A 26,693-nucleotide genomic window follows, 5' to 3' on the forward strand; every position below is an offset into this window, starting at 1 on the left:
AGCCACGGTGCGACATCACCGTAGCGTTCCACTCAGTCTTCAACAGCTCTGCGCCAGCCTCTATTACCTGCAATGTACTAAAGAGCAGACGTGAGAAGCATCCAAAAGAAAAAGGAAACTTAAAGTCCTAAAAAGTGATCAGAAATGGGTATTGACAAGCTAACGCCGCACGATCCCCGCGTCAGATACTTGACGGCTCCAGCACGTGGCAAGACCTATGGATACTTGCTGGCTGAGCCCGCCGACGCTCCCATCGACACTATCCTGCTTTTGCATGGCTTTCCGGACTTGAGCTTTGGATGGAGATACCAGATTCCTCATCTCGTCTCCCTCGGCTACCGAGTCGTGGCACCCGATGCGGTTGGATACGCCTCGACCGATGCACCGCAGGAGCTTGAAGCCTACACCACCGCCAGCCCGGCAGACGACTGCCGTGATAGTCGGCGGCCACGACATGGGCGGCGAGACGTGCTGGCAAGTCGCGGCCCGCCACCCGCAGCTCGTCAAGGCCGTCTTCAGCGTCTGCACGCCGGTCCTCGAGGTGGGCGACACGCACACGCCGCTCGAGGACCTGATTGCGGCCGGCAAGTGGACGCACTTTGGCTACTAAAGTTAGCTGCAGCTCATGGGCCCCGCGGTCGATCAGCGCATCCAGGGCCCCGACAAGATTCGACAGCTTCTCAACGCCATGTGCGGCGGCACCACCGCCCACGGCGAGCACGGCATCAGTCTCTCCACGGGGTCAAGTTTGACATTCTTCCGCATCTGGGACCGACGCCGCTGATCTCCGCGTCGGAGCTCGACTACTACACGGAGCAGTACATGCGCCGCGCCGCGCCCCAGATGCGCGGGCCGCTCAACTACTACCGCCTGCAGGCGCTCAACTGGGCGGACGGCGCGGCGCAAAAGGACAAGGCCGTCAGGATCAGGATGCCGGCACTGTTCATCGCGGCGGCGGAGGAGGATGGTGCCGTGCCGCCGTCGCTCGCGGAAGGCATGGGCAAGATTGTGCTTGACTTGACGTCGGAGCTGGTTCAGGCCGGACACTGGGCGCTGTGGCAGGCGCCGGCCGCGATCAATGAGACTCTGAAGGGTTGGTTGAATTCTGTGGCTCAGAAGACTTGATATTGTTTCTAAAGAATCTTGAACTTCCGTGTTGATTCTTTTGTCAGGCTCCAGTGTTCCAGAAAGACAACTGGTTTTGACCGAGTTGAATTGCAACGATGGACAGCCGTAGTGCTTCATGCAAACATGGCCAAGCACGAAGGTCCAAGAAGTTCTAAAAGCCTTCGCGTAGGCGCAATCACACTTTGCTGCTGCAAGTAGCGGCCTTGTATCTGGTTCGCTAGGCTGTGCTCGTCGTCGCAGTCGTTTAGGGCAATGCCCGGTCCACCATAACTGCATATAGTTACTATCAAGCAGACAAGAGATCATGCACAAGCGCTTGTGAGCACGTTCTTCTTTTCAGCGTAACAGTTATCTCCGGCTAGTAGCTGCAAGGACTGCCGAAAGCTAGGGGCTGCATGACGGCTACAAGGACTGCCGGAACTCGGAAGACATCACCCCTACAGGTTCCGCTCTTCTCCTTCCTGACAGTCACAAACATACCCGCAAACGTGTATAGACCCGTAACCATGTATTTGACTCATTTGGTAAACTTTCTCCCACGGATTTCAAATCCCGTCCTGCGTAACGAGGCACTCTTTATAAGCACCGGCTGTTTCCCTTTTCGCGCTGGTGAAGTACCTCGCCCCAGCGATGATGCGTTCTGTTTCGAACAATGCCCCAGTAGTGGAGGGGCGTGGCACGGGTACTACCCGAAGCTAACTGTAACCTTCTTAGCCTTCATAAGTCAGGCTCCGGTCCGAACAGCCGGGTGCGCTCTGCACGCAAATCTCGGCAGTTGATCATGCTGTATGGGAGATTAGCATGATGGGAGGTAGCATGAGAAAGCTGTGAACTCGCCGTGATCATGATATATTTATAGTCGAGTAGCCCTCTGTTCCAAAAAATGTACAGCAATACTCACAACCCATATCTTATGACTGCGCGCATCTTCTTTCACCATGCACAACTTTCTTGCTCTGACAAGCGTCCTGGCTCTAAGTATCGCCGCACAGGTTTCATCTTCACCACTCGCTTGTCGCCCATCCGACGATGTTGCCAATGACTGGGACAAGTCCAGCTGCGCAGAGCTTGCTGTCATCTTTGCACGTGGCACCTTTGACTCTGGGTGAGTAGAGAGGTCCTGCGTCTCTACAACGCCTTACCGCTAACCCTGATAGAAACATTGGACCTTGGGTAGGACCGGCATTCCGCAAAGCCCTATACTCCGAGGTTGGCGATAAGCTGGCCTTTCAAGGCGTCAGCCCACAAGACTACCCTGCCAATCTAGAAGGCATCATGGAAGAGGGTGGGTCTGAAAGCTGCGCTGTTAGTCTTGGTAAAGCGGTCGAGCGTTACTCGGCTCGCTGCCCTGACGCCAAGATTATTATATCTGGATGGAGGTGAGACGGAGCAAAAGCCAGCAGTGCATCAACAAAGACCATTACTAACACAATATATGTAGCCAAGGAGCTCTGTGCGCCCACAAGAGTTTCAATGCTTCCAAAGCTCTTGTCAACGAACAGGCACGAAAGCAAGTGATTGCTCTCACCACTTTTGGCGACCCTGTCCCGGTGTGGTCCGACTCCATCAAGTTGCCCACCTTGCCTCGGAATGTGCAGCTTCTCACGTACTGCGCGACCAGCAACCCAGATCCATTCTGCACTGACAAGCCGCTCCAAGACTGGCCGCACGACCCCACGGCCTTTGGCGAGAAGCTCGAGGCCGTCTGGCACGACTACGACTTTGGCGCCGCCGGGCTTAGCGACATGCAGAAAAAGGCCGCCAACGACTTGATCATGGCCCTGCCGAGCCTGATTGAGAGCAAGATTGGACAGCTGGGCAAGGACATCGCGGCAGGCCATATCCGTCGCTGGATGCTCACGCCTCAGCACTTCATGTACGGTTCTGGCCCGCATCCCATGACGGAGCAGGCTGCGAGGGATGTTGCTCGCCTTTTCCAGCAATCAAAGTAAGCAAACTCTAAAAAGGTTTGCCCTTCCATGATGCGAAGTTGTGACCACGAGGGACCCACTCCCACCATAGGTAGCGGCCGCCCAATTAGATCTAGATAGCCTCTTCTTCCCTCTTTCATAAGCAGTCGATACCACAAGAAATTAGGCCGTCAATCCCGGCGATACGTATCGTGTGATCCCTTTCCAACAGTAATGCAAAATACTACTTTCTTTATTTCCATCACTTCTTGTTCGTAGACGCGAGTCTACTCGTAGCTAGTCCTGTTCTAGTCCGCATCAACCTGTATTTACTGCCTCCGCCCGCCCGGCCGCCCGCCATGACCGACATCGCAACACCCATCATCCCCTTGGCCGCATCACCGCCTCCTCGCCCGCTCAGCTTCATGGTCCTCCCCGTCGAGGTGCGCCTCCAGATCTACGGCTACCTGCTACAACTACCCCCCATCGGCACCGCGCACCCGCACGACGAGTCGCGCGTGTCCGGCGCCATCCTGCGCGCGAGCCGGCAGATCCACGCCGAGGCCGCGGCCGTGCTCTACAGCGCCAACACGTTTGTCGCGCACCCCTCGCTGCTCGCCGACTTTCCGCGCCTGCGCCGCTGGTACGCGCCCGTCTGCGCCGCCGCGCTGCTGCCGCGCATCCGACGCTTCCACCTGACGCTGCGCCTCGACTGCGAGGTGCCGTTTGACCGCCGGCGCGCCGCCGCCGCGTTCTCCGGCGCCGAGGCGCTGCACGTCCAGGTCACCCAGTCCGTCTTCCTCGGCGCCGGGCGCGACAACCTGCGCAAGCTCGAGGACGTGCGCGGCGTGCAGCGGCTGACGATTCGCGGCAGCACGACGGGTTTCGAGGGCTACGTGGCGTGGCTGGAGCGCCTGATGCAGAGCCCTCTGGGAGCCGAGGCGATGGAGCTGACGCCGTGGGAGGAGGAATCTGTCGCGGTACTCGGTGCGAGTATAGTGACATGAGAGGCTAGCCAATGCCAGCTATGACCGATGGATCTGACATGTCGGCGCCTCAGGTTAACTTTGGCCATTGAAACCACGCGCTGGATGGATATTCCATTACGGTATAGTTTATGCGCTTTATGATGCAAGCCAGCGTCCCCATCATTCTCCAGCCATGATCCCGCAGATGTCGCGCTCTCCTACCACGGCAAAATCATTCTCAGGTACGGACACTCCTCAAACGGCTTACACGCCGGCTCGCACTCGGTCCCCTCCTCCGGCATCTCCCCCGTCGCCATGTACCGTCCGACGATATCCCTGACACACGCGCTCGGCCCGCTCAGTGTCGCGCAGTGCCCGTGCTCATTCAGCACCACCACCCTGGCTCCTTTGTGCTTCCGTGCCGCCGTTTCCGAGTTCCGCAGCGGCGTCGCCGGGTCATACCGACTTCCTAGGAACAGCACCGGCGCCGACGGCCGGTCCTCGCTCCGCCCGCTCGGGTCCGCCGCCGGAGAGCCAAACGGCCCGGCGAAGCGCCAGTGCGGCCGCGCCGGCCACTCGCGGCACTGCAGCTGCGCGCCCATCCAGAAGTCCACCCACCAGTCGGGCGCCGACCCCTGCACTGCGTCGAGCGTCGCGCGCCACTCGTCGTTTGTCGTGTTGCGCACGTCGCCGCCGTCGCCGCAGCGCACCACCGTGCCGGCCTCGGGCTGCCAGGTGTACTTGGCCGGATGCGAGGCCGCGTCTGCACACAAGCCTGCGGCAGGGATCTGCAGCGCAATGGCCAGCGGCGTGTAGTTGCCGGCTATGGCGGCGGCAAGCGTCGAAGCAAGCATGGGGAATGTTGGGCCTAGGGGCGCGTAGAGGGGTCCGAGGAAGAGAGACCGCACGCTGGAGCCCTTGAGGATGGAGGGCACAGCGCCAGTGCTGCTGATGATGGCGGGCTTCGCGGTGAGGTTGGCGGCGAGGGCGTCGACTTTGGCGCGGATGCTGCCCGGGGAGGTGTCGACTTCCGCGTCGTACAGCGCGCAAGCGGATTGGGCGGCGAAGCAGACGTTGTAAAAGTTGTCAACGACTTTGCCGATGTCGACCATGTTGCCAGACCAGTCCTGAAATGACGTCTCGTTAGATCGGGGAGGGGGAAATGGACATGCTATGTGGCATGACTTACCGCAGCGGTATAGTCCTCCGGGACGACGTTGCCATCCAGGACCATGCGCTTCACCCTCCCAGGGAACATGGACACGAACGTATTCCCCAGCATCGTGCCGTACGACGTGCCAAAGTACTGCAGCCTCGGCCGCTCTTCCACCTCGGCCTCTGTCTCCTCCCTCGCGCGCAGCCTCTCCAGCTCGTCCACCACGCGCAGCACATCCCTCGCCACCGACGTCGTGCCCACGTACCGCGCCACCGCATACCCATCCTCCCCCGCGGCATCGCACTTGCTCCCATACGCATTCAGCAGCGCCCTTTTCGGCGTCAGCACCTCGTCTCTGTTGTCGCCGCTCACGCTCGCCGCATCCACGCCCGCCGTCTCGGCGGCAAACAGCGCGCGCCCGGCGGCGTCGCTCCCCGCGAAGCAGTCCATCGCGGGCGTGCTAAACGCCATCCCGCGGGGGTCAAACGAGAGCACGTCGAAGCGCGTCGCGTCGGTGGCGACCAGGTCCCGCAGGTAGTGCCCGTTGACGAGCATGTCGACGACGCCCGAGTCGCCGGGCCCGCCGGGGTTGACAATGACGGTGCCGCCGTGCGCGGCCTCCTCGGACCCCGTCGTGTCGGCGCGCAGGCGGGTCAGCGCAATCGCCATGGTGCGCGTGCTGTTGTTGTGCTCGGCGTCGGCGCCCGTCCAGTCGACCGGGACGAGGAGCCGCGCGCACTCGTACTCGTCGTAGCACGGGGAAAAGTGCAACGACCACGAGGGCGTCAGCGTCGCCCAGTCAAAGTCGGCGGGCGAGCGGCGGACGGGCTCGTAGGTCGAGAGAGAGGCGGTAGCCGTGGCGGCTAGCGCCGCCGCGGATGCTGCTCGGAACAACATTCTTTGTTCTTGTCCTCTTCAATGAAGGTGATGTTGTCCCCTTGTTATCACATCTTCTGTATATCGGCGGCTGAAGGCAATTTATAAAGACCAAAAAATCAGACTTTTATGAATTGCAGAGCACCCATAATTCAGACCGCAGCATCCCAATAGTCTCCGAGAGCCTGATCTAAATATGTTTTTTCCTGCGCACCCGCCCATGTCTTGGCCGTTGCTGAATGGGCAAGAGCGCTGTTTTTGCGCGTTCTAGTTTTAGCCACGCGTTTATGCCTTTTCAAATTACAAGGATGTAATATGATCGTGCTCACTGTGCCAGATATTTGAGTCAAGGCGGCAACCGAGCTTGCATAACTTGTAATACCAACTTCATCGCCTTATTCTGTAATTTTGTGTCTATCCATCTCTAATTGTTCTTTCCTCTCGCCTTTCTACCAATCTATCAATTCCAAAAGCTCTTGTCGCTTTATTTCTTCTCTTGTTATACAGGACTCGGGTGGGGGGGCATAGCAAAGAAGACGCGCAAAAACAGGTCAAAAAGGCAATAATAACCAGTAGAAATCTAGCAGGAAAGGAAAAAAACAACAAAGGGGACTGGGAGTAAAACTATAAACATCGGTTGCGCCGCAATGCCTTCTTTGTGTCCGAGTAAAACGCCGTTGTAAAATCATATATGATGCAAGAATAAACATGGGGGAAAAAAGCCATACTTCGCATCATTAATGCCCAAACAAAGGAAAACAGGAATTTCCGCTCCAGCTTCTTTTTTCACCCAATCGTCTATCCCAGATTGCTTTTTATGCGGTTGCAGAAAAGTGCCAGCTCGTTGCTCGTAGGTAGAGCGAAAGGCTCTCACTTGGGAAAGAAACGGGTTTATTGAGCCGCACCACCGCCACCAATAGAGCGAGGCAGAGTCTTCCAGCCCTGCTCGTTGGGGAGCTTGGCGCGGCCAAAGTCCTCGTCCAGATCAAGGATGATCTTGAGAGCGTTGCGGCTGCGGCCGAAAGGAGTCGTGTCCTGAGTAGCGGTCGCTTCCGAGGGCCCGCTGGTGATCTTGGGAAGCTCGGCCTTCTTGCCGCCGGGCATGGGCAGAACGTTCTGGAGGACTTCGTAGGCGGCAAGGGTGAAGCCAAACTGAGGAGACGAGCGGAAGATACGAGCGGGGCCGCCCTTGAAGAAGGCCCTGAAGCCCTCCTCCTTCCAGATGGTGCTGGCGGCGTGGCGCAGACCAGTGTACGTAGCCTCACCCTTGCGGGCCTCGACCTGGAGACGGGTCTTGATAACATCGCACGGGGTCGTCAGGTAGGCGGCGGGCATACCCGCAATGGCACCAGCGGTGAGGAGCTGCAGGATGCTCAGCTTGTGGGTCTGGGTCTCGCCGAAAAAGTCTCTCTTCAGGTGGCTGTAGGTCGGGAAATAGATGGCGGAGAAGGGCACGTCACGGAGCAGACAGGCAGAGGCGCCCTTGTAGAGGCCGACGAGACCGAGATTGCGAACAATCCACATGGCAGAGCGCTTGGGGGCGCCACCAACAGTCTTGGCAACCTCACCCTGGACCTGGAGACGAATCTTGACGATTTCGAGGGGGTTCGTGAAGACCTAAACGCGTTAGCTAGAATTTGACGAGGGCCAACGGCCGTCACTTACGACTTGGCAACCACCGGCACTGGCACCGGACAAGATCTCAGCCCAAAGTTTGATGTCGCCCTGCTTGTCAGTAAAATGGCGACGGACGAGGTCATTGACAGTCAGCTTGATGGCCTTTTCGGGGGCGACACCGACAAGCTGAGGGAGAACACCAGAGTAGAGACCACGGAAACCCTCATTCTTGATGACTTTTTGGAAGCAGTCGATCGAGTTCTTGTACAAGCGCTGGCCGGGCTGCGCACCGCGCTGGTTCTGCAGACGGGTCTTGACCAGATCAATGGGGTAGACCATAAAGGCACCGAAGGCACCAGCCAAACTGCCGAGGCCAAAGTTGTAGGCGGACTCGAGGACGCTGTGCAGGATGCTGCCGCCGGCGGGCTTGGCGGCCAAGGCCGCGGCGAGGAGGGCCGACTCGTCGAGCGACTCGGCCGGGTTTCTCCACGAGGGGTCGAGGACCTTGGCAAAGTCGCGCAGGCCAAGACGGCCCGAGGGCTCGTCGAGGCTGGCAAAGTGGAAGAGAATGTCGGCCTCCATAGGGGTGAAGAGGGAGAAGCGGGTGACCTTGGCGGCCTCGTGGAGGAACTCGGTGCGGGTAATCTTGCCGTCGGTGCTCCGGTGGACGGCGCGGCGGACAATCTGCTCGACCAGATCCATCTCCTTAATCATGTTCTGGAAGGCGCGGACGTTGGCGTAGGAGATCTTGGAGCCCTTGGAGATGTTGCAGAGGGTGTGGAGGTTGTCGAGGAGGTGGTCGGAGAGCTTGTGCTTGGAGGTCTCGAGGATGATGCGCTCAAACTCGTCGGGCTCAATGTAGCCGTCGCCGTCCTTGTCAAAGAGCTGAAAGGCCTGGCGGATGCGCTCGCCCTGGAGGCCGCGCAGCATCTGGGAGAACTGGGGGTAGTCGAGGTTGTGGCGCCTGGAGCGGCTGCCAATGTAGAGCTTGGCCCATTCGCAGTCCCAGTCAAAGGGAATGTTCTCGGGGCCCTTGTTGAGCTCGTAGAGGCGGCGGAAGTCGTCATACTTGACGTTGCCGGTGCGCTCCACGTCAAAGAGGCGGAAGGCGATTTCGTACTCGGCGTCGGGCTTGGCGAGGATGTTTTCAAAGACGTGCCAGTCGCTGAGGGAGACCCTGCCCTGGCCGCGGCGGTCGGCGACGCGGAACAGGATCATGTACTGCTCGCGGCGGATCTTGTGCTACAACGGTTGGATGGCGAGTTAGCGACGACGTGTTTACTGTTATTCTCGTCCGTCTTGTTTCCTCCTCGTCCGCGCAGACTCTTCTTCGGTAGTACCACGCAGGCACGCGACCCCATTGCGCAGCAGCAAACGGGCGCAATCTGGTCCGCCATCACGAGGGCAAGCAAGGGGATAAGCAAAAGAGAGGCTTACAAAATCTTCGTTCTCGGGAGCCACCGCGTTGATGAACTCGTCCGGACCCATGATGAGCTCGCCCGTCTCATCCTTGACGGCTCGTTTCGTGAAGCGCGCCTTGCTCTGGGAAGACGGCCCTGCGGCGTCGTCGGAGCCGAGGACCGTCTCCTTGACAGCCTCCTTGACTGCGGATGCGCTGGTCGCCATGACTGTGCGCCGACTCAATTCCAGATAACTTAGGGATGCAGAGAGAGAAAAAAGTACTTCGCGATCCAAGGAGGGAATCCGGGGTACGGACGCGAGGGAGGGTAGCGGGAGGAGGAAGGGAGATCGGAAGGGGGGGTGCAAGATCTGGCTGCGAAAAAAAAAAAGCTTGGGGAAGAGTCAATTGGGGGAGAGGAAGCAACCATCAAACGGCGTTTGGGGACAGAAATTCAGAGGGCCAAAGTCGGGGACAAGTCGGAGCGCGCGGCGGACCGGTAATGGCTCGGGAAGGCCTCCTGGGGGGGGGGCAGAGGCTGGGCTGGCTGAGAGGTACCACGGAGGTAACGTTCGACGTTCCGTCTGAATACAAGCGTGGAGAAGCAATCCAGGTACCTGGCCCTACCCTTAATTAATTTTTAGTTGAGCGCCCTAGGCCGCTCCGTGTAGCCGTGGGTTTTGCTAGTGGCTCTGCGGCCCCTGAAAAGGCTCGGCAAGCATGTGCTTACACCTGTCCAGGTCCGCCAAGAGGTACCTCACATGTACCTGCGGCATCACAAGACAAAGAGCGAGCCCGCTATTACTACAGGCGCTGGAGCACCACGACACGACGAGGCCCAGCGACGAGGCCGTGGCTTACGAGAGAATGTCAGATGGGGCGAGATAAGCCTGCGTAAGTCGCGCGTTTAACCTTGTCTGCAGGGTCTCTGGGGAGGAAAGGGACAGACTCCGTGACACATTTTGTATCTAAAGATGAAGAAAAAAACCTCACTGTGAGACGAAGGGAGAACATGAGAGGACCGACAGGCACCTCGGTGTGACCACCAGTGGCTTTGCGCAACTACTCCGCCCCGTGTCCGTGGAGCGGAACCACAGGAACCTATTTATTAGGTAGCCACAAACAAGTCCACGCGACAAGCAGAGAAAATTAAAACAAATACCCTTCTTGCCCGCTCATTTGTCCACCAAGGTTCCCCCCGAGAATCACCAAAACGGACAGTTCCGGTGCGAGGGGGGGGCCGCCGTGTCGGCGTACAGACAGTAATTTCGACGAAATACAAGAAGCTAGCCTTGTTTATTCTCCAACATGCGCACGCAACGCACACGACCACAACGAACGTCGCAGCGGTCCTGGGGATACACATACACTAGGAAAATACCGGGCAGGGGGTGAGGGGACCCGGCTATAAGAGGCACGCTTATTCCCCCGCGCGCGCGCCGCTCGGCAGACTACCTAAGCAGCGACGATGGCACAGCAAAAAAGTGCAAACAGACATCAAACTCGACGAGAAGAAAAATTCAGTAGAGACGAAATGTAAAGATTGGATGGCCGGCGCATGAACAATTTGGCGCGTTTCGTGCAACGGCGCCGGTGTCGTGCAGCCGCATCTGCATGCGAGTTCGGAGCAGCATGCAGCCAGCACAACGTCACACTGGCAAGCGGCTAGTGCAGTAGGGCTGCATCCCCAGTTACCTGGCACGTACTTTGTAATGGCAGGGCAAACAGCGATTGCCTCGTTTCCCGCGCTTCGGTCATGCAAATCGTGAAAACTCCATGCAGCACCAGCCAGGATGTGCGCTTGGTGTGCTACCATCTGGTCTGTCATGCGAGGCCATGTGATGAACGCTGTCGCTTGTCACCGGTGAAACAGTGTGCCACCGCCACTTGTATACCGACTCTAGGCATACCAATCATGAATCACGGTAGATTTAAAGCAACATAATGCAATAGCAATTTGCCGTTTGTATCTATTTTCATAAGACATTCTCGTCGAATTAAGTATTTTGAGCCATTATAGAAATTTCCATCCCGCAAGCCAGCTCATGCAAGTCATGATACACAAACTACACGATAAAATGTCAAAGACGAAACAAGAAAAAAACAGTTCCTAAACACCGTGACCGTAACAACCTTTATCCCTCAACTGGCGGTAAAAGCCCGCTTGTATACTGTAAATGTTCCAAAGTGTCGTGCGGTTGCACTGGGTGAGATTTCGACGCCCGAATCGGCGCCGTGTGATGTGGTAGTGTGAATCCGCTGTCCAGAGCGTGCTGCACCATCGTTGCAGCCTCCTTGAACCTCTTCTCGCGGTATTTCTCATAGACCGCTGCATGGTGCAACCGAGGATGCTCGCAGCATTCGATCAGCATCGTTACGAGCGGCTTGAGCTGGCTCCAGGTATAGCCAGAAAAGTAGACGTGGGCCTTGGTCTACCAAGACGTGTTAGTCAATCATGCCAAAAAAAAATCACATTTCGCGCCTGCACATACCCAGTCACCCTTGTTAAGTATTAGCCTTGACAGGCAGTGCGCACCAGCTGCGAGGAAGCTGGGCGGTGAGGCCACGAATCTCTCGTCCATAATAGTGAGCTCGAGAAAGTACTTGGCCAGCGTACGCGTATCCAGATCATAGTCATCAGCCTTGCTGACTCTGCGCAGGAAACTCATTGGGCCCGGCCAGCCGAGCTCAAAGTTGAGCATGCTAAGCATGAAGCGCTCAGCCTTGAGAATCTCTTCCGGAGAGTAGCCATTGTCGACCATGAAGACGATTTCATCCATCGACGGGCAGTTGATTTCCTCGTACTTGGACGCAACGAGCAAGGCCGTGGCGCCGACGAGCTGCAGTTTGGTTACCGAGATGATCTTGTAGGACAGGAAGCGGTCGATGTAATTGACAGTGAGATATAGCGTCTCTGGCAGCAGAGCAAACCGGCTGTGGACTTGCACCAGCCAGTCCATCAGGACCGAGCGCATGGACCATTGAATCTCTGTTTGCATCTCCATGTAGTGGGGGTTGGGAAGCAATTTGATCTGCTAAGCGGTTAGCCACAGTTGTCTGCATACAGCTCAAAGTGGTAGCGTCTACTTGCCTCAAGCTCGCGCAGATAGTCAAAGATTTCGTCACCATACTCGGCCACCATGCTGACATCCCAGGCCTCTTCCTCAAAATCGTCTGCAAATCTTGAGTTCTCCACTTCGAATCTAGCCTCCTCCAGCTCACGCTGGATGCGGGCCGTCACGCGAGGAGCAAGTAAGGTTGTGGCACCAACAGTGTTGTAGTCTCTTGATCGGAAACTATGCGCAGTCGTGTAGGCTTGATCCTGGTCGTCGTATTCCTCGTCTTCTTCTTCGTCCCACTCTTCAGGTTCTGAAAGAGCAGGGTATGATGATTCTTTATATGAATGGCCGGTGGTGGGCCGAGTCTCTGCAACAGCAGAGCCGTTAGCCAGAAGTGGCATCGCGTCAGCCGCAAGCGCTGGTAGCTGTGATTCAGAGTCGATATGGTATGGGCCCGTGTCGAAATAAACGGTGTGGCCGCTCGCCTGCTCGAGAGCAGGAACGTGCAGCTCGTCAAGCTCAGGCTCTTCCGGAATGTCGAGATGTGATGACTCGTAGTCAATCTTTTCGAAAAACTTGCTCTGCGTTCTACGCAGGGAGGGTTGCTGCAGTTTAAGTTGAGGCTGGCTCCTGTAGTGTCGAGGTTGCTTTGCAGCGTGTGATGTGTTGGTCTCAAGAAGGGCAGAGACCTGGTCGTGCTTCTCCTTGGAGAATCGTGTAAGAGGCAGGTTTACAGAGACCTCGATGTCATGGTGAGCAAGAGGTTGCTGCTGGTGAGCAGGAGGCTTGGGCGCTTGGATTGATTGGCTCTCAGAAAGAGGCTTGATGATTTTGTTGCCAAGAGCACCGGAGCGAAGAGCTGCGCGAGACAGAGAATCCTTGCTGTAGGCAGCATTCTCCTTGTTCAGATTCGAACCGATGGGGCCATGCGTCGAGATAGCGGCAGACTGGGCTTTGAGGCCAGCTTTGGCACCTTCATGAGCAGCAGAGTGCCTGGACGTATTGGTCACATCGCCAAAGGCAGCACGCTTGGCTGGGCCGCGGAAGCCCGCGGTGGCGGCGGACACCATGCCGGCGAGGCTTCCGGTAGACTTGTGACGGTGGTGCAGGCTGGGTGCAATGTTGTTCTCGGAGGCAAGGGGTCGGAAACGCTGCTGCAACCCGGGGAGGGAATGTTATTAGTACTTGCAAGCAAGATATTCGCAAAGGGGGGAATAAACGAAGAAACAGGGCAGACAGAAGTCGACGGGGAAGAACGAGTCGAAATAAAGTGAAATAAGTAGAGACGGTAACAATTGCCGTCAATGGCCAGGCGAGAGGAAAAATTCGCAAGGTGCGAGAGGGATGCACGTTTGGAGCAAACTCACCCGAGTGTCCATGTTGTTTGGCAGCTGCCAGGCAGTGTGATTTCGGCTGTAGAACAACGAAGTCGGGGGCGGAGCGTAGTAGTTGGACGCTCCAGGAGGATGCGGAGAGTCCCGACGATCTCGTGGAAATGACGGACCGTGAACGCGATTCTAATTCATTTGCGTCCTTTTCTTTCTTTCTCTTGGTTTCTCGTGGTTCTCTTTTTTGTTGTGTTGCGGCGTTGACGCGAAAACGGGCTGGCGCAAGGTTTCAGAGACAACAGCGTAGGTGCCGGCGACAAAACAAAAGAGGGCCGGGCCTGATAACAAACAGCCAAAAAATGTCGTTTCCGCCAAGCAGATGATGGCTGCGATTGCAAGCAGAAAAAAAAAAGTATGCAAGGCCAAAAAAAGAAGCGAATCGAATAAGAAAAGTTGGATGCTGATGCAAAAAGTATCAAATGGTAAAGACGCGCAAATGTCGAATTCGTTAGCTTGGGGGCAAGGAGATTACGCTGGCAACACCAGAGATGAGTATGTACCAGGGAATGCTCCAGGACGACAAGGCAGAAAGAGAGAAAAAATGGCAACAACACTGCAGACGTTTGCGGCCGGAAAAAAATAGACCGGACAGCAAGCTAAATGTTCCAAAGCAAGGGGAAGGAAAAAAGGGAGAGCGAGCAGTGGCCTGTGTTGCTATAATACGAAAGAAGTACCAAATTACGAGATGACAGGTTCATGGCCCTTGTAAAGTACATGCGCAGCTCCGGCTGCAATGTTGTTTATTTGTTTACGGCCAGTCACTAGTCGCAACAGCAGGTACCCATGGCAGCAAACTACAGTGTGGAGGGTACGAGCGGGCCGGACACTACGATTGAGCCTGGGGCGGCCAGTACTTTGCAGAGAGCCCCGTCATCTCATCCAATCGAGGCTCGCCTGCAAACACTCTCTCCTTCTTGCTGCAAGGAATTCTGGCCTGCGCTGGTCGTTTGGCATGCGGTGCACGGATCACGCCGCGGCCCCAACGCGCCCGAGCCAGAACAAGGGCGGTCGTCACGGCGATGACGATTTTCCGGGGCTGGCTGACTAAGGGGTTACCGGCCGGCCGTTCGATTGTGTGGTGGCGCCAGACAGGAAAGACAAAAAAACGTTGCAGCGGAAAGGCGGTGGCGGCCAGCATAATGCCAGGCTAGTACAGATCGGGAGTCGTGCTGCGGCCTGTCGCGTCTCACCAGCGTCCAGCAATTCGAAACTTTCTGCTCCCAACGAGCGCCGCAGCACAATCCCCGCCGGATTAAACTGCAACGCATGCTCATTTAGTTGCATTCTTGTCCCGTGATACCAGCGCAAAAATTTCCGGGGCCTTCACCCGCGCGCAAGGGTCGTTTTGTGGCGTTGCCGGCCGGCGTGGCGCACCCGCGTCGTGGCGTGCCTGGTGGTAACGCCAGATGTCCGCGGTTGCACGTGATCGCGATCGAAGATCTGGGCGCGCACTTCGCACTGTGAAACGCCCCAACGTCGGTCGGGTCGGCCAGTCGGCCGCGGCAGCTGATTGATGGCCAAGGAAGAAAAAAGCATATGCGAAAAGCATGTGCCGGCGTACGCGCGCATTGCCTCGTAGACGGATGGGCCGGTTTGGTCTTTTCTCATATTAATTCGTATGGGACGAATATGCGCCAATCGATGCAGTCGGAAGCTGACGCAAGAAACACTCGCATCCCGTTAGCCGCCGAGGGGCAGAAAAAGGGCTCGTTTCGACGACTCGGCAAGTGGAGTTGGTTTATTTTTTGTCCTCTTGCGCATCCCGTCATGGAATGCTCATTTGCGGTTGCTTGCATGGGGAAAGGCGATCTTTATCGGGCTTTCATCTGTCTTGGGTCTTTTCTCTTTTCCTTATTTAGTTTCCGAGCGAAAACGTGTCTTGTACCCGTGTAGCTGCTTGACAGGGCCGCCGGTGTCGCATGGACACAGCTTGCGCATCGTCTCATCTTGCGCCTACCCTACGCTCACATTTTGCGCCAACATGGGATAAGCTGTTGAAACGTAATACACACAAGCCCACAAGTATGCAAGCGGCGATTTTTTTTTTCACCTCTTCGCATTTCTTCATTGGTTTACCTCGCTGCCCTAGCTACCAAGTCTGGCAGCCGTCGTCGAGGAGGGGTTGCAGCCACCAACATGTTCTTATTTTGGTACTCCGCCACGCCGTCCTTCCCACGGCATCCGATAGGGCGTTTCCGCGACGGAGGAATCAAGACCAATGGTTTCGCTCTCGAGCGACAGCGCGGCGCAAAAGATAGATACTGCCAAATTACCCGTAACCCCCCCCCCCCCCCCCCCATTTCACGCCATCTGTGACTCGGCATGGTCCACACACACCGTACACACACAGCCAGCCTCGCGCAATCTCACAACCGAGAACCTCTGTGAACCAATTGCGACAACATAGCCCGTGATAGGTTCGTCCAAGATTAGAAACTACACCATCCCCGGTCTTGCACGACGAATGCGCGCCACGTTGACGAGCCATTCCGTAACACAGCAGTGCTCAAAACCCCGTCGTCCAGTGACCTCTGGCCGTTTGCGCATGTCCCTTGATGGGGTGACTGGTTCCCCTCCTTGCCCTCTCGGGCGGCTACGATTTTTGCGCAACGTTGCGCTGCGTCGCATTTGACCTCTTCACTGGTCCAAGACCATCGCAGTAGAGTCGTGAGAATTTTTGCTGTCCCTAGACTAGTTTGCGCTCTTTGTGAAAAGTGTGCGCGCGATGCGCAGCGCGACACGAATGGTCAGCCCTCGAGGCCGCGCCAAACGCCCAATGCCGCGTCGCAATGACCGAGACAGATCCGCGCTGGCTCGAGGCAAGCTGCCCGGCTGATCGCATCGCGTCGCAAGCGATCGCAATCCGGCCAATTGTAAATTCACAGGTCCAATTGTCGTGTCTGCACCCATTTGCGCCGTGCGCACCGACAGCTTTGGGCGGCGCAGGTTTCGTCGCACCTCGGTGCAATAGCGCAAGCTGCCCGTTGGCCCAGCCATGATGGCCCTCCACTCCCCCGGTGGCGTGGCATGACACGGTCGTGCGGCGAGCCTCGAAAACCTTAAAGAGGGACCATGGCCCAAAGTTTACATAGATAGGGTGTGTGTGTGCCTTGCTGGTCTCGTCGCGGGCTTGCTTCAGACAGGCGCAATCGGGCTGGTCATCGGCGACTGTGGGCTGGGGTAGCTAGCAAACGACGTCGGCCATCACCCACGTCAGTTTGCGCAGATACCCGCGGGAGCTTGGGCGCGCGCGCGCGATGATAGAAATGATTGCATATCGCGACATGGGAAGAAGGGATGCAAAACGAGCGACGGCGGCGATTGGCGACGGCGGCGCAAAGACTTCAGCTCATCGCAGGACTGTCAAGCTCCATTGTCCGAGCCCAGCAAGATTCACTTATGCGCGCGCCGGTCGGTCATGGCTTCATGACACGGGGGCTCTTTTCGTCTTGTTTACTCTTGTTTATATTTGAGGTGGCAATTGTGTTTAATTTGCATCCACTGGGTGGCGAAAAAAACTATTTTTCCTTTTCCGTGTCCTGGATTCTCATTTCCGGCGGATATTAACTTACCTGGTAGCTTATTTTTCTGCCTGGTTATCCGCCCCTCGACCGAAAAGGCACCAACGCCCAGAGCACAGGCACAATGATGAAAATAAAAGTAAAATGGAAAACAGCGCTCCTCCACTTTGAAGCACAAGCATGAGCCGTGGAATGATGGGCCTATTCATGCAATTACCGGTAAGTAGTGCGGGCATGCGCTGCAGCAGTGTTTCGATGTGAGCAGCGCGGGGTTCGACGAGAGCGGTGACGGGCCAAGATGCAGTCAAGCCCCCCCCGGGCGCTCGAGTGTGAACCCCAGCACGTTTGTTGGGCGGAAGAAGCATCCCCGGAGCCCTTGTGTGACTTTGGGGGCGCGCGGGCGGCAGACAAACTACAGAGGACGGCGACGGGTAACTATCATTATGCAGATGGGACGGGCTACTGCAGCTCTTGTTCTCACGTTGTCAGCTTCTGCGTAATCTGGGCAGCAATAACAACAACATCGGGTAGCGAGAAGAACAGGGTCACGAGCTGAGCATGTGTGCGTGTGTGTGCAGCAGGTACGGTACTGGGCGCCGCCGAGGCGACTCGTCGCAAAGAGAGGTGCAGCCAGCCCTGTCGCAAAAGTGGTCTTTATACAGATCACGGTCAAGGGTGAGGGGAAAGCAGCGCACCATGCAAGGGTCCGCAGCGGTTCGTTGGCCAAACCATACTGGGGTGTGTCAGTACCTCCAAAACTGTCAATTCGACGGTAGTATTTGCTGGTGAGCGAGGGCGGGTTATCCTTCGAGGAGGCTATGCAAGCTTTAAATGGATGGACCGGGCGGAAGAGGCAAGAATCGACCAGGAAAAGTCTGAGGTGAAATGTCGGGTCCAGAACCGCCAAAAACACGCCCCAAAGGGGAACTAGACCAGAGACATTGGTATCCGATGACAATCCATGACGGAACGCCTTGCCGTGGTACAAGAAAGGAGAGGAGGAAGAAAAAAAGGAGCAGAATCTAGCAAAGCGACTGCTTGCGTACATGTTACAGAATGAGAGCGGGCAAGCGCATAGTGAAGCTGCCGAATTGACTGGCAGAGAGGATGAGCAGCTTGAAACGCAATTATGCCCAAAGAGGAAAGCAAAATAACACTTGAGCAAATGCACAAAGCCATTGGTGCCGTACTCGAGGCCTGACCTTGGCCTGCCAGCAAAGGATTGCTCTGCGCTGGCACGTTTATTTATTTACCGCCACAACTGGGCAGAGTCACGCCAATGTGGTCCCCATGTCGCAAAAGAAGGGTCATCTGGGCAAAGGCGACTTTATCTTGCGTTCTACTTGCCGGCATCATGGTCCTCGCTGTAGACCTGGGACAGCAAGGTCACTAACTTTACTATCTAAAATACATCACTTTGACCATCACGGTGGCTGGTTGACTGAGCAAAAGACCGTTCTTGTCAGCCCAAAAAGACCTTGTAATTGGTCCAAACTAATACGCAGATTGTGTGTCATTATTTACTAGCGGATTGGCGGGCTGGGCGCAAGACCACCAGTTTTTTTTTTTTCAACATGTGTGCGTGATATCGAGCCTAATACATGATGAATGCCGAGCGAGGGCCGTCCATGGGCGGCAGGCCAAAGACTGCGGACTGCAGAAGCTGTTCTGTCCAAGTCACACAAATGCACACAAACAGACAGAGCCGCTTCGTGCATTTCTTTTGTGTTGTTGATGATGACTCTTGTGCTACACACCACTCCACATTCTCGAGCGACATATGGTTCCGGGCCTTGTCTCGTGCACACGGTCTGTTGCGCCGTGTCTTGGGTGTTTTTAGCCCGGAACGCGCTAACGAAGCGGTATTATTTATGAAGATGGATTGTGAATTACAAGAGACCATTGCTGGTATACAGTATGTCGTACAGTGTGCATGTCTTGTGCCGGCGGAAAAAAAAAACAAGTGTCAAGGTGAGCACAGGCTGTCGAACACCTGTTTGAGGCATACACCACGAACCCGAATCCGGCCATCTGTGAGGGGGAAGCTTTCCGCGCAGCCAGTTAGATTACTGCAAAGTGAGCGAAACCACGGATTCGTACAGATGATGATAATGACGAGGTGTCAGCTGAAAAAGCGAAGTAGCTAGTTGGAGCGTATCACTCGCAGTTTGTCTTGCCGCCCGCCATCAGAGCAAGGCTATACCTAATTAACTACCTAACCAACTAGTTCAACCGCCAAAGATAGCAGCTCCTCCCCACCAACCGAGGGTGTGGGACGGGCTGGGTGGCAGACTCGCTGGCTTTGCTTGGGTGCGCTCTCAAATACCTGCATAGGCATTGCGCTCAGCAGGCTATTGATGTGGGAGCGCAGCTCAACATCATACAAAGAGGCGAAAGTGAGAATACCGCAGATCGATCGCCCGGGTTGTGGTGGTACTGGTACAACATGCATGCATGGGCGAATCCGAGGTGGGAGTTGGCAGTGCTGGCAAACAGAACAACGGGGTGAGAGCACGCGCTGTTCTGGCGGCGCAACGGACGACTCTGCGCTCATAAAATCCATAGCCAAGAAAGTCATGAATCAAAGTTTCCAAGGAGGGACATACGATTTGTTTGATCCCCTTGCTGAAGAGCGCGAGCGGTAACGTATAGACTGCAACGGATACATATCACGGCCCTGTAACCTCTGCGGGCGTACGGTCAATGCTGTGTGCCCGCCAAAACAAGAGCAGACCAGACCCTGTGGCAGCTGAGCGCTGCGCACGCCACCATCTAGGGAAATACAGCGCCGCTTGCCAATGAGATGCCTGCTTCTCTGCCTTAAGAATCCGGTTTAGCCGCCGAGGGAGCTCTTTGAGGAACAGGGCAAACGAAGCTCCTTGTTTCGGCTTCTACCGATTGCGCATTCCTCTCTCTCTATTTTGACGGGATTTGTGCTACAGATTGGCCTGTCTGGCATCGAGTCGTCGGCAGCGAATGAATCGTACCTTGCCTTAACTTATGCGCTGGCGGAAATGGGTGCGAAAGCGGGCCAAGGTTGGAGCCAGAACGGACATATGACACCCTCTGTGCACGAGTACGGCTAACGTTAGTTTGCCCTTCTACCGCCCATGTTGCTTGGTCTATTTACAGTCTATTTTAATTCATCATCTCATCATTCTAGGCCGTTTGTTTTGCAGCTCCCACCCGCTGCCAGGCCCCCCAAGGCACCGCCAAACGGGCATTGCAGGCTGCAGATGGCCATCACCGCTACTATCCGCTAAGCACTTCGCAGTGGCTACAGCGCCGATGCGGCCGATGGACTGGAACCCGCTGATGATGCAGCCATCACCGCTACCTTCAAGCCGCCTCGAAGCCACCGATACCATGGTGGCCAAGTCGACCAGGCATAACGACAAGGCACTATAGCACCGCAACACTGAAATTGCAGCTTCCGGAGCGGCTTCCTCTCTCGCCGCGTCCAGCACGACCCAATCTGCTCTGTCGGCCACGGCCAAAATGAACACGTTCGTCACACCATCTCGTCTCGTAACCCTCACGCCATCGAAGCCCGCCCGAGCCGTTTGTTCGCCGTCCGGTGCAATGACTGACTGCCGTCATGGGTCCCAACCTTGAGCAGCGCTAGTAGCTTGTCCATCCCACTCACACCACGACAATCCATGTAGTCTTGCATGCAGGCAATACGTGATGTACATTGGCATGCTTCTGGTCGATTGGGCGGGAACCCTGTGCGAAGAGGTACCCTTGAGAGCTCAATTGTGCCTGTCTTGTCGTCGTCTTGTGCAAAACTAATAAATGTCTATCGGCCTGTCCACCTACCTACCTGCCTACCTATGCGGCTTGACCAGTTAGCGCCGGTGGGGACTCGCTCGAGGCGAAATGGCGGAGGAGGTGTGTGGATGGAGACGAGACCCAAGGCGAAAGCGGAAGAGGAAGAAAAAAAAGAGGCACACGCGGGGCAATGGTTATGGAAGGAAAATTCCAAAGATGGAGAGAGAGGAAGAAACCTCACCATGTAGATATAGGTTCGCCAGAGAGGTACGAGAAGGTGTCGCTGAACATGGCGCCGCCCGCGAATGCCTCCATCCCAACGGATACCCGTCTCGATCCATCGGCTTGCGAAACCTTGGGCACGTTTTAGGCAGTTCCATACCTGAGCCCAGGCTGGCCCGGCACAGTGCCACACACACACCATCTGCTCGCTCTGGCGGCTTTCAGGTGACTCTGGGCCGGCCTCTCAGTGGATGGTGAGTGGTCGACCTGGAAGAACGGTGAGAGAGAGAGCGAGAGAGGCGCTGCGCGGTATCATGTATGAGGTAGCGCCTCCGATGCCTGCCCGCACTGTACTGGCGCAGCACGGCACGGGCAGTGCCTGGCGCAAACAGAAAGCTGCGGCATTGGAGCTGTCGCGAGCGGCCTCTGCAGCATCTACGCGGAGCATCACCCAATGGTCAACACAGATTCACCCTCGTAATAAATAAAAATCGAATAGTTGCGCCATGCTGCTGCATGCTCTGATGCGCTTCCTCCTGCCAAGGGAGAACGGGGAGGCGTGCCATGGCCTCGGACGATCCGCCCATCGTAGCACAGCAGGGTCAGAGGGCACGAGGTGCCTCCTTAGGGTGGTAGCGCTGGCTCCAGGGTTACAGCGCATCCCAGGCACCTGCTGGCTGCTGGACGCCCGCTGCCAGCGGGCCGGCTGCAGCGGCCTTGGGCGACCGTCTCTGGCGACCTACAGCGCTCTTAGGGCATCTTCGATCGCTGCGATCCTCCTGTGGCTGGTCCTCCAGGGCACTGTTTAGCGAGTTCCTCCCACTGTACCAGCAGATGAAGCTGCTGTGCTCCCGTCCCAGCCAGCCAGGTCCCAGGCGTTGGATAAAATCGTTTTGGCCTCGTACTGCCTGCTCCTCTTTTCCCCATGCACACCAAGTTCCGTCGACCACTTCTGCCTCAAAACCACCTCTATCCAGCAACCTGTATAAATCTCTGGTAAGTCCTGATGCATCGATTTGCTATCGCGATCCTCCATTCGCACTTCCTTGCCCGTATACATAGCCTTCCCGGCGTCGCATTCCCCGGCGCCTCCATACATCCGCCTTGCCCATACACTCTGCGACGTTCGACCGCCAGACTCTGCGTCGAGTCCCCTTCCTCCTCTTGCCATCATCGCACCACTCTCTGCTTCGCATCAAAAGCCATTCCCATCGCTAATTGCGACAGACTCTGTCCCAGATTTTCCCGCTGGCTGCTTCCGCACGGCCAAAAGCGTACTCTCGTTTTCTCGCCTTCTGCGCCAGCCCGGTGCTGACGACTCGGCGCTAGCCCGCCCTCTCCCAAGCACTCCACGGCGGTGATGCAGGCTTGAACTGCATCTCACCAATCTCACGCCGCTCCTTCGAACCCATCGATCGCTACAATCAAAGCATACTCTGCTGCCCTGATCGCCTGCTGGATTCTGTCCGCTCGCTGGTCTTTGCGGTCGCTCGTTTACTCCTGTGTGCCTTGTGCCCTTGACCCGAGCCTCTTGGCACCTGCGTCCGCAAAAACCGCATCACCGCAGACGGTACGCTGGCCTTTTTCCGGCACCCACAGCCTCATCTCTGCATCGCTTGGTGTCGATCGATCTTTATACCACATATACGGGCACCATGACTTCCATGTCGCCCATCAATACTGCTGCCGCCATGTCCGGCACCCCCTCCCACAACGGCAGCGTCTCGCCCAGACAGCCAGCGCCGCCCAAGAATGTCGCATTTGAGTTGTTGTTCCTCGACTCTCCTCAACATCGTGCGCGGCTTCCCATGCGGGTGCAGATTTACCCTCATGACACAACTGACTCGATTGTCACGACGGTCAAGAATTTTTATGGCCTCTACTCCGGTCGGGCTGGCTCCAAGGGCGTCAGCTTCGAGGATGACCACGGCAATACTCTGATCGCGCGGTACGAAAACTTTAGCAACAACATGATTGTCTACGTCCGTGTCATCGAGGAGTCACCCGCTGCCTCTACTGGCCTCCCCCAACAAAATCCACAAAATTTCCAGTCTCCCACAACTGTCGATGCTTACTATGAGGGCGACCGGTATGCCAGAAATCCCCAACAGGGTGAGGAAGCGCCCATTGGCAGATTACCGCGCCAGAGAAGCCAGTCTCCTCGGGTCGATGGCGCCAGTCGCAGCGGCTCTGTAAGCAGCAAAAAGAGCCGCTCTCGCTCTGTCAAGAGCTACGCCTCCAATGCCCTCCTCGGCGACTCGTACAGCGCGAGCGTTGATGGCTATAGCAGTGGCGACGGAGAGCACGGTAGCGTTTCTAGCCGGAGCAAGGAGCAGCTCGGCACTACTGATATCAGTGTCGAAAACATTGTTGAGGGTGGTCGGCGCAAACGAGCCAAGTTTGAGAGCTCGGTAAGGAGAGACTTTCCGCATCACCGAGATGCCACCAACCACTGTTTGATTCTAATCCATTCTTTTCTTTGATTTATAGGAACTTCCTCTTTTTGCGCCGCCGCAGATGCCGGCAGCCACGTCCAACCCGTCCGTGTCGCCGGCTCGCCGAATTGATGCCCGCGCACCCCTGTCCTACGTGCCACACGGGACCAACCCATTCACGAACCCCCGACCATTACATGCTTCCTCAAACTATGGGAGCAGCTTCCACGCGGGTGGTTATGCAACTCCCAGCGCTGAAGACCGCCGCCACCACCGTGGCAGCATCAGCTATGGCAGCAGTGGCGCTATGGGTATTCTTCCCACTCCAGACCCCACTGTCGGCAGCTGCATGTCTGAAGAGGACAAGGATGTTGCCATTCAGCTGATGCGCCTTGGTGAAATGTCAAATATCTCGCACGGTCGCACCTCTGCCTCCACGCTGGACGACACCTTCAGTGGCAGAGCGGACAATGCTTCGTCCACTGGAGCCACTAGTGACGGGGACAGTGAGAGCGAGGACGAGCTTCCCGCCGCCCGTCGCCAGAAGCTTGACATGTCGGGCGCCTCCAAGCTCATCTACCCAACAACAGAGAGCAGCTTGACGCACGCGCAAGCCGAGTACAGCAGCGACGAGGGTAACCAGGAAGATGGCAAGCCTGGACAGGCCAAACCCAAGCCTATCATGAAGCACAAGACCACCTCTTCCATGTCCAAGCCGCCGACCAAGCCGAAGACGCACAAGCCATCCAACAGCTTGAAGATGAAGAAGCCCCCCGTGCTCACCAATGTGCCCATGTCGCCCGCGTCTGCTCCGCACTCGCGCAAGCCCTCGGTCGCTTCTATCAGCAGCCTGCCCACTGGTGATCCGGACGGTCATCCCGATCTGTCCACCAAGCCCCGCTGCCAGAGGTGCCGCAAGAGCAAAAAGGGGTGTGATCGCCAGCGTCCCTGCGGCCGTTGCCGTGACGCAGGCCTGTCCGCCGACCAGTGCATCAGCGAAGATGAAGGCAATGGCCGCAAGGGCCGCTACGGGCGCCACATGGGCGTGCCCCTCCAGAAAGATGATGCACCTGTCGCGGTTCAGCCGACTCTGCTTCCGGCAGCCCCGATCGCTCCGACTATGGCGCCCCCGTTAGCCATCGACAAGAACAAGAAGCGGAAGAGGTAAACACCAGAGGCGCTGGTGTTGATGCCATGGCAGCTAATGGCACGCGCATATGCCTGCCTTGATACAGCGACACGCTCGGCGTGCTCGGCATCACTGTCTTGACACCGCAGTCGCTCACGCGATTTGTGGTACGAAGCTACGTCTATTCTTTGCAGTTTTGATTTCTTCGGTCGCCCTTTTGAGGTTTCGCGGCGCGTTTTATATATGGCGCTGGAAGGATGTAATTACGACGGCCTTTGGACAAGGCCATACTACGCTCCCTAGATTGGCGTTAGGCTCATTGTAGGAGTTGTCTCTATTCTGACCACTTTTTTTATTCTACTGCTTTTGGTTTTGTGTTTTATTGTCTGTTTTTGCAAATGTGTTTTTCTTCTTTCCGAGTCTTTATGCTACAAGGGCATGTTAGCCCTGTCGAGACGGAAGATAAAGGAAGAAGAATGGCAGGGATAAAGATGGAAGGAGGGGAAAACTTACCAGGCACCGAGCGTGCCATGATGTGGAGAGAAATGGCAACTGGAAAGAGATGGCGCGAAAGAATGAGGGATAGTGTTCTGGTACTTGGACAGTTGTGCGCTCTGGAAAGCGCACGATATCTTGTCGGAAAGCACGCGCGCTGGCAATGCGCGCGGGACGAAAAAGAGAGAAGAAAAGTAGGACGCTGGGATCGCAAATGTTTTTGTGTTTTTTTTTTCTATCATCTTTCAGGTCTTTTTTATATCTGTGCGAAATTGTCTCGAAGGAAGAGGTTCTTCCATCTGCGGCTTCGGGTTGGCGGTTCCTGCAATATCTTGGTTTCTGACTTTTTGTCGTTTATCTTCTTTTTTGCTTCTTTTTGTTTCCATCTTTCTGTGGTTTTTTCCAATCGATGTTGATTGCGTACGCTTATTTTAGTTGCTCTTTTTGTCGCTATCTGCTTTTAACTCACTCTTCTATTATCAAAACGTGCGGTTTCCTTGTGCGACTTTTTTTTTTTTTATCTCGGAGTGCTGGAACTGAGGTGTGAGGGCGGAGATTGCGCGCCTTCTCTTTCCTACATTAGCAGCGCTATTTAATGACTGATTCTCTTTATTCAGCGCCTCGCAGTCTTTAATTTGAAGAAATGTGGCTTTTTGCGCAAGGTGAAGTCGTCAACGGTGCACAACAACGGGCACTGCGATCGTGGCTGAGGTGCAGCAGCTACTTTCACTCATGCGCGCTCGAGATAGAAATTTCAAAATTGTACTGCGCGATCCCACCAATCAACGCGACACCAAATTTTCTTCCAAAATGCATGCGCCGACGCGGCGTGGCGATGTTGTTCCTCGCGGCGCAAGTCAATTCCCGACCACGGACGTGTCGCAAATCGGCGAGAGGTTTAACCCGGCACTTGCGTGGTGCACAAAGCGGGGTGAAAGTCTCACTGCGGGGCTGCGCACCTCTACTGGACAAAAAGACGATAAACCTACCCTGGAACCTTTTTTCCCTTTCTCGGCGGATTGATCCGGGCGTTATCGTTATCGACAACAGTGGGGACAAAGATTACCAAATCGGGTAATCACGTGGAATGTCACGCTGTTTTATCGTGTGGCGGTGTGTTTGGTGTTTGTGTTTACGTCATTTGTACGCGGTGTGCCCCGCTAACCGCCCACCTGCCCCGTTTGGGAAAAAAAAGTTGGAGAAATGTCTAGGGTAGGGGGATTTTTTTGGGGTAATCTGGATCTTGGAGAAGAAAATGAAAGCTGTAGCAGATTTGGGCAGAGTGCTTGGCTTGTCTTTTAAGGTAGGTGAGGTGGTGCTTTTAAGAAAAGTAAGTTTGTACGTTTCATTAGTTGCTGATGTGCTCTGTGGTGCGTAATAATAGATAGGGGTATCTTGCAGCACAGTTGAGCTGATATCAACCATCTCCGGCCACGGTTGAAGAGTCTAGACTGAACCAAAATTTTCCTTTGACAAAATGAATACCCCCAGACTGCGCGTCATTTCACGCGAAATGACTCCAGTAATTGCTAGTTGTCGACCATTCAAAGCGTAACTGGTCTGTTCAGGCTGCTGGCTCACCTGGACACCCCCGGCTCGGTCGCAGACGCCCCTTCAAC

The 26,693-nt window shown here is 56.0% G+C and overlaps 9 protein-coding genes across 9 annotated transcripts; 6 read left to right on the top strand and 3 right to left on the bottom strand.

Annotated features, from left to right (window-relative positions):
- Nucleotides 1–144: 144 nt before the first annotated feature.
- Nucleotides 145–1,125, top strand: LMH87_004385 (uncharacterized protein; the record flags this gene model as incomplete). Its single annotated transcript, XM_056195594.1, has 1 exon — nucleotides 145–1,125. The coding sequence occupies one exon, from the start codon at nucleotides 145–147 to the stop codon at nucleotides 1,123–1,125; it is 981 nt and encodes a 326-aa protein (XP_056049207.1).
- A 941-nt stretch (nucleotides 1,126–2,066) lies between these two features.
- Nucleotides 2,067–3,080, top strand: LMH87_004386 (uncharacterized protein; the record flags this gene model as incomplete). Its single annotated transcript, XM_056195595.1, has 3 exons — nucleotides 2,067–2,233; nucleotides 2,286–2,507; nucleotides 2,570–3,080. The coding sequence occupies 3 exons, from the start codon at nucleotides 2,067–2,069 to the stop codon at nucleotides 3,078–3,080; spliced, it is 900 nt and encodes a 299-aa protein (XP_056049208.1).
- A 317-nt stretch (nucleotides 3,081–3,397) lies between these two features.
- Nucleotides 3,398–4,045, top strand: LMH87_004387 (uncharacterized protein; the record flags this gene model as incomplete). The annotated part of the gene is made up of 1 exon (XM_056195596.1): nucleotides 3,398–4,045. The coding sequence occupies one exon, from the start codon at nucleotides 3,398–3,400 to the stop codon at nucleotides 4,043–4,045; it is 648 nt and encodes a 215-aa protein (XP_056049209.1).
- Nucleotides 4,046–4,224: 179 nt separating this feature from the next.
- On the bottom strand, nucleotides 4,225–6,059 carry LMH87_004388 (uncharacterized protein; the record flags this gene model as incomplete). The annotated part of the gene is made up of 2 exons (XM_056195598.1): nucleotides 4,225–5,133; nucleotides 5,196–6,059. 2 exons carry the CDS (start codon nucleotides 6,057–6,059, stop codon nucleotides 4,225–4,227), a joined length of 1,773 nt encoding a protein of 590 aa, XP_056049210.1.
- An 870-nt stretch (nucleotides 6,060–6,929) lies between these two features.
- Nucleotides 6,930–9,281, bottom strand: LMH87_004389 (uncharacterized protein; the record flags this gene model as incomplete). The annotated part of the gene is made up of 3 exons (XM_056195599.1): nucleotides 6,930–7,655; nucleotides 7,704–8,897; nucleotides 9,093–9,281. 3 exons carry the CDS (start codon nucleotides 9,279–9,281, stop codon nucleotides 6,930–6,932), a joined length of 2,109 nt encoding a protein of 702 aa, XP_056049211.1.
- A 275-nt stretch (nucleotides 9,282–9,556) lies between these two features.
- On the top strand, nucleotides 9,557–9,965 carry LMH87_004390 (uncharacterized protein; the record flags this gene model as incomplete). Its single annotated transcript, XM_056195600.1, has 2 exons — nucleotides 9,557–9,667; nucleotides 9,795–9,965. The coding sequence occupies 2 exons, from the start codon at nucleotides 9,557–9,559 to the stop codon at nucleotides 9,963–9,965; spliced, it is 282 nt and encodes a 93-aa protein (XP_056049212.1).
- Nucleotides 9,966–11,189: 1,224 nt separating this feature from the next.
- Nucleotides 11,190–13,492, bottom strand: LMH87_004391 (uncharacterized protein; the record flags this gene model as incomplete). Its single annotated transcript, XM_056195601.1, has 4 exons — nucleotides 11,190–11,486; nucleotides 11,547–12,086; nucleotides 12,146–13,267; nucleotides 13,481–13,492. 4 exons carry the CDS (start codon nucleotides 13,490–13,492, stop codon nucleotides 11,190–11,192), a joined length of 1,971 nt encoding a protein of 656 aa, XP_056049213.1.
- An 8,357-nt stretch (nucleotides 13,493–21,849) lies between these two features.
- LMH87_004392 (uncharacterized protein) lies at nucleotides 21,850–22,344 on the top strand (the record flags this gene model as incomplete). Its single annotated transcript, XM_056195602.1, has 2 exons — nucleotides 21,850–22,011; nucleotides 22,243–22,344. 2 exons carry the CDS (start codon nucleotides 21,850–21,852, stop codon nucleotides 22,342–22,344), a joined length of 264 nt encoding a protein of 87 aa, XP_056049214.1.
- A 326-nt stretch (nucleotides 22,345–22,670) lies between these two features.
- On the top strand, nucleotides 22,671–24,618 carry LMH87_004393 (uncharacterized protein; the record flags this gene model as incomplete). The annotated part of the gene is made up of 2 exons (XM_056195603.1): nucleotides 22,671–23,426; nucleotides 23,506–24,618. The coding sequence occupies 2 exons, from the start codon at nucleotides 22,671–22,673 to the stop codon at nucleotides 24,616–24,618; spliced, it is 1,869 nt and encodes a 622-aa protein (XP_056049215.1).
- Nucleotides 24,619–26,693: the final 2,075 nt, after the last annotated feature.

This window comes from Akanthomyces muscarius, chromosome 2, assembly GCF_028009165.1.
Source record: "Akanthomyces muscarius strain Ve6 chromosome 2, whole genome shotgun sequence".
Taxonomy (NCBI): domain Eukaryota; kingdom Fungi; phylum Ascomycota; class Sordariomycetes; order Hypocreales; family Cordycipitaceae; genus Akanthomyces; species Akanthomyces muscarius.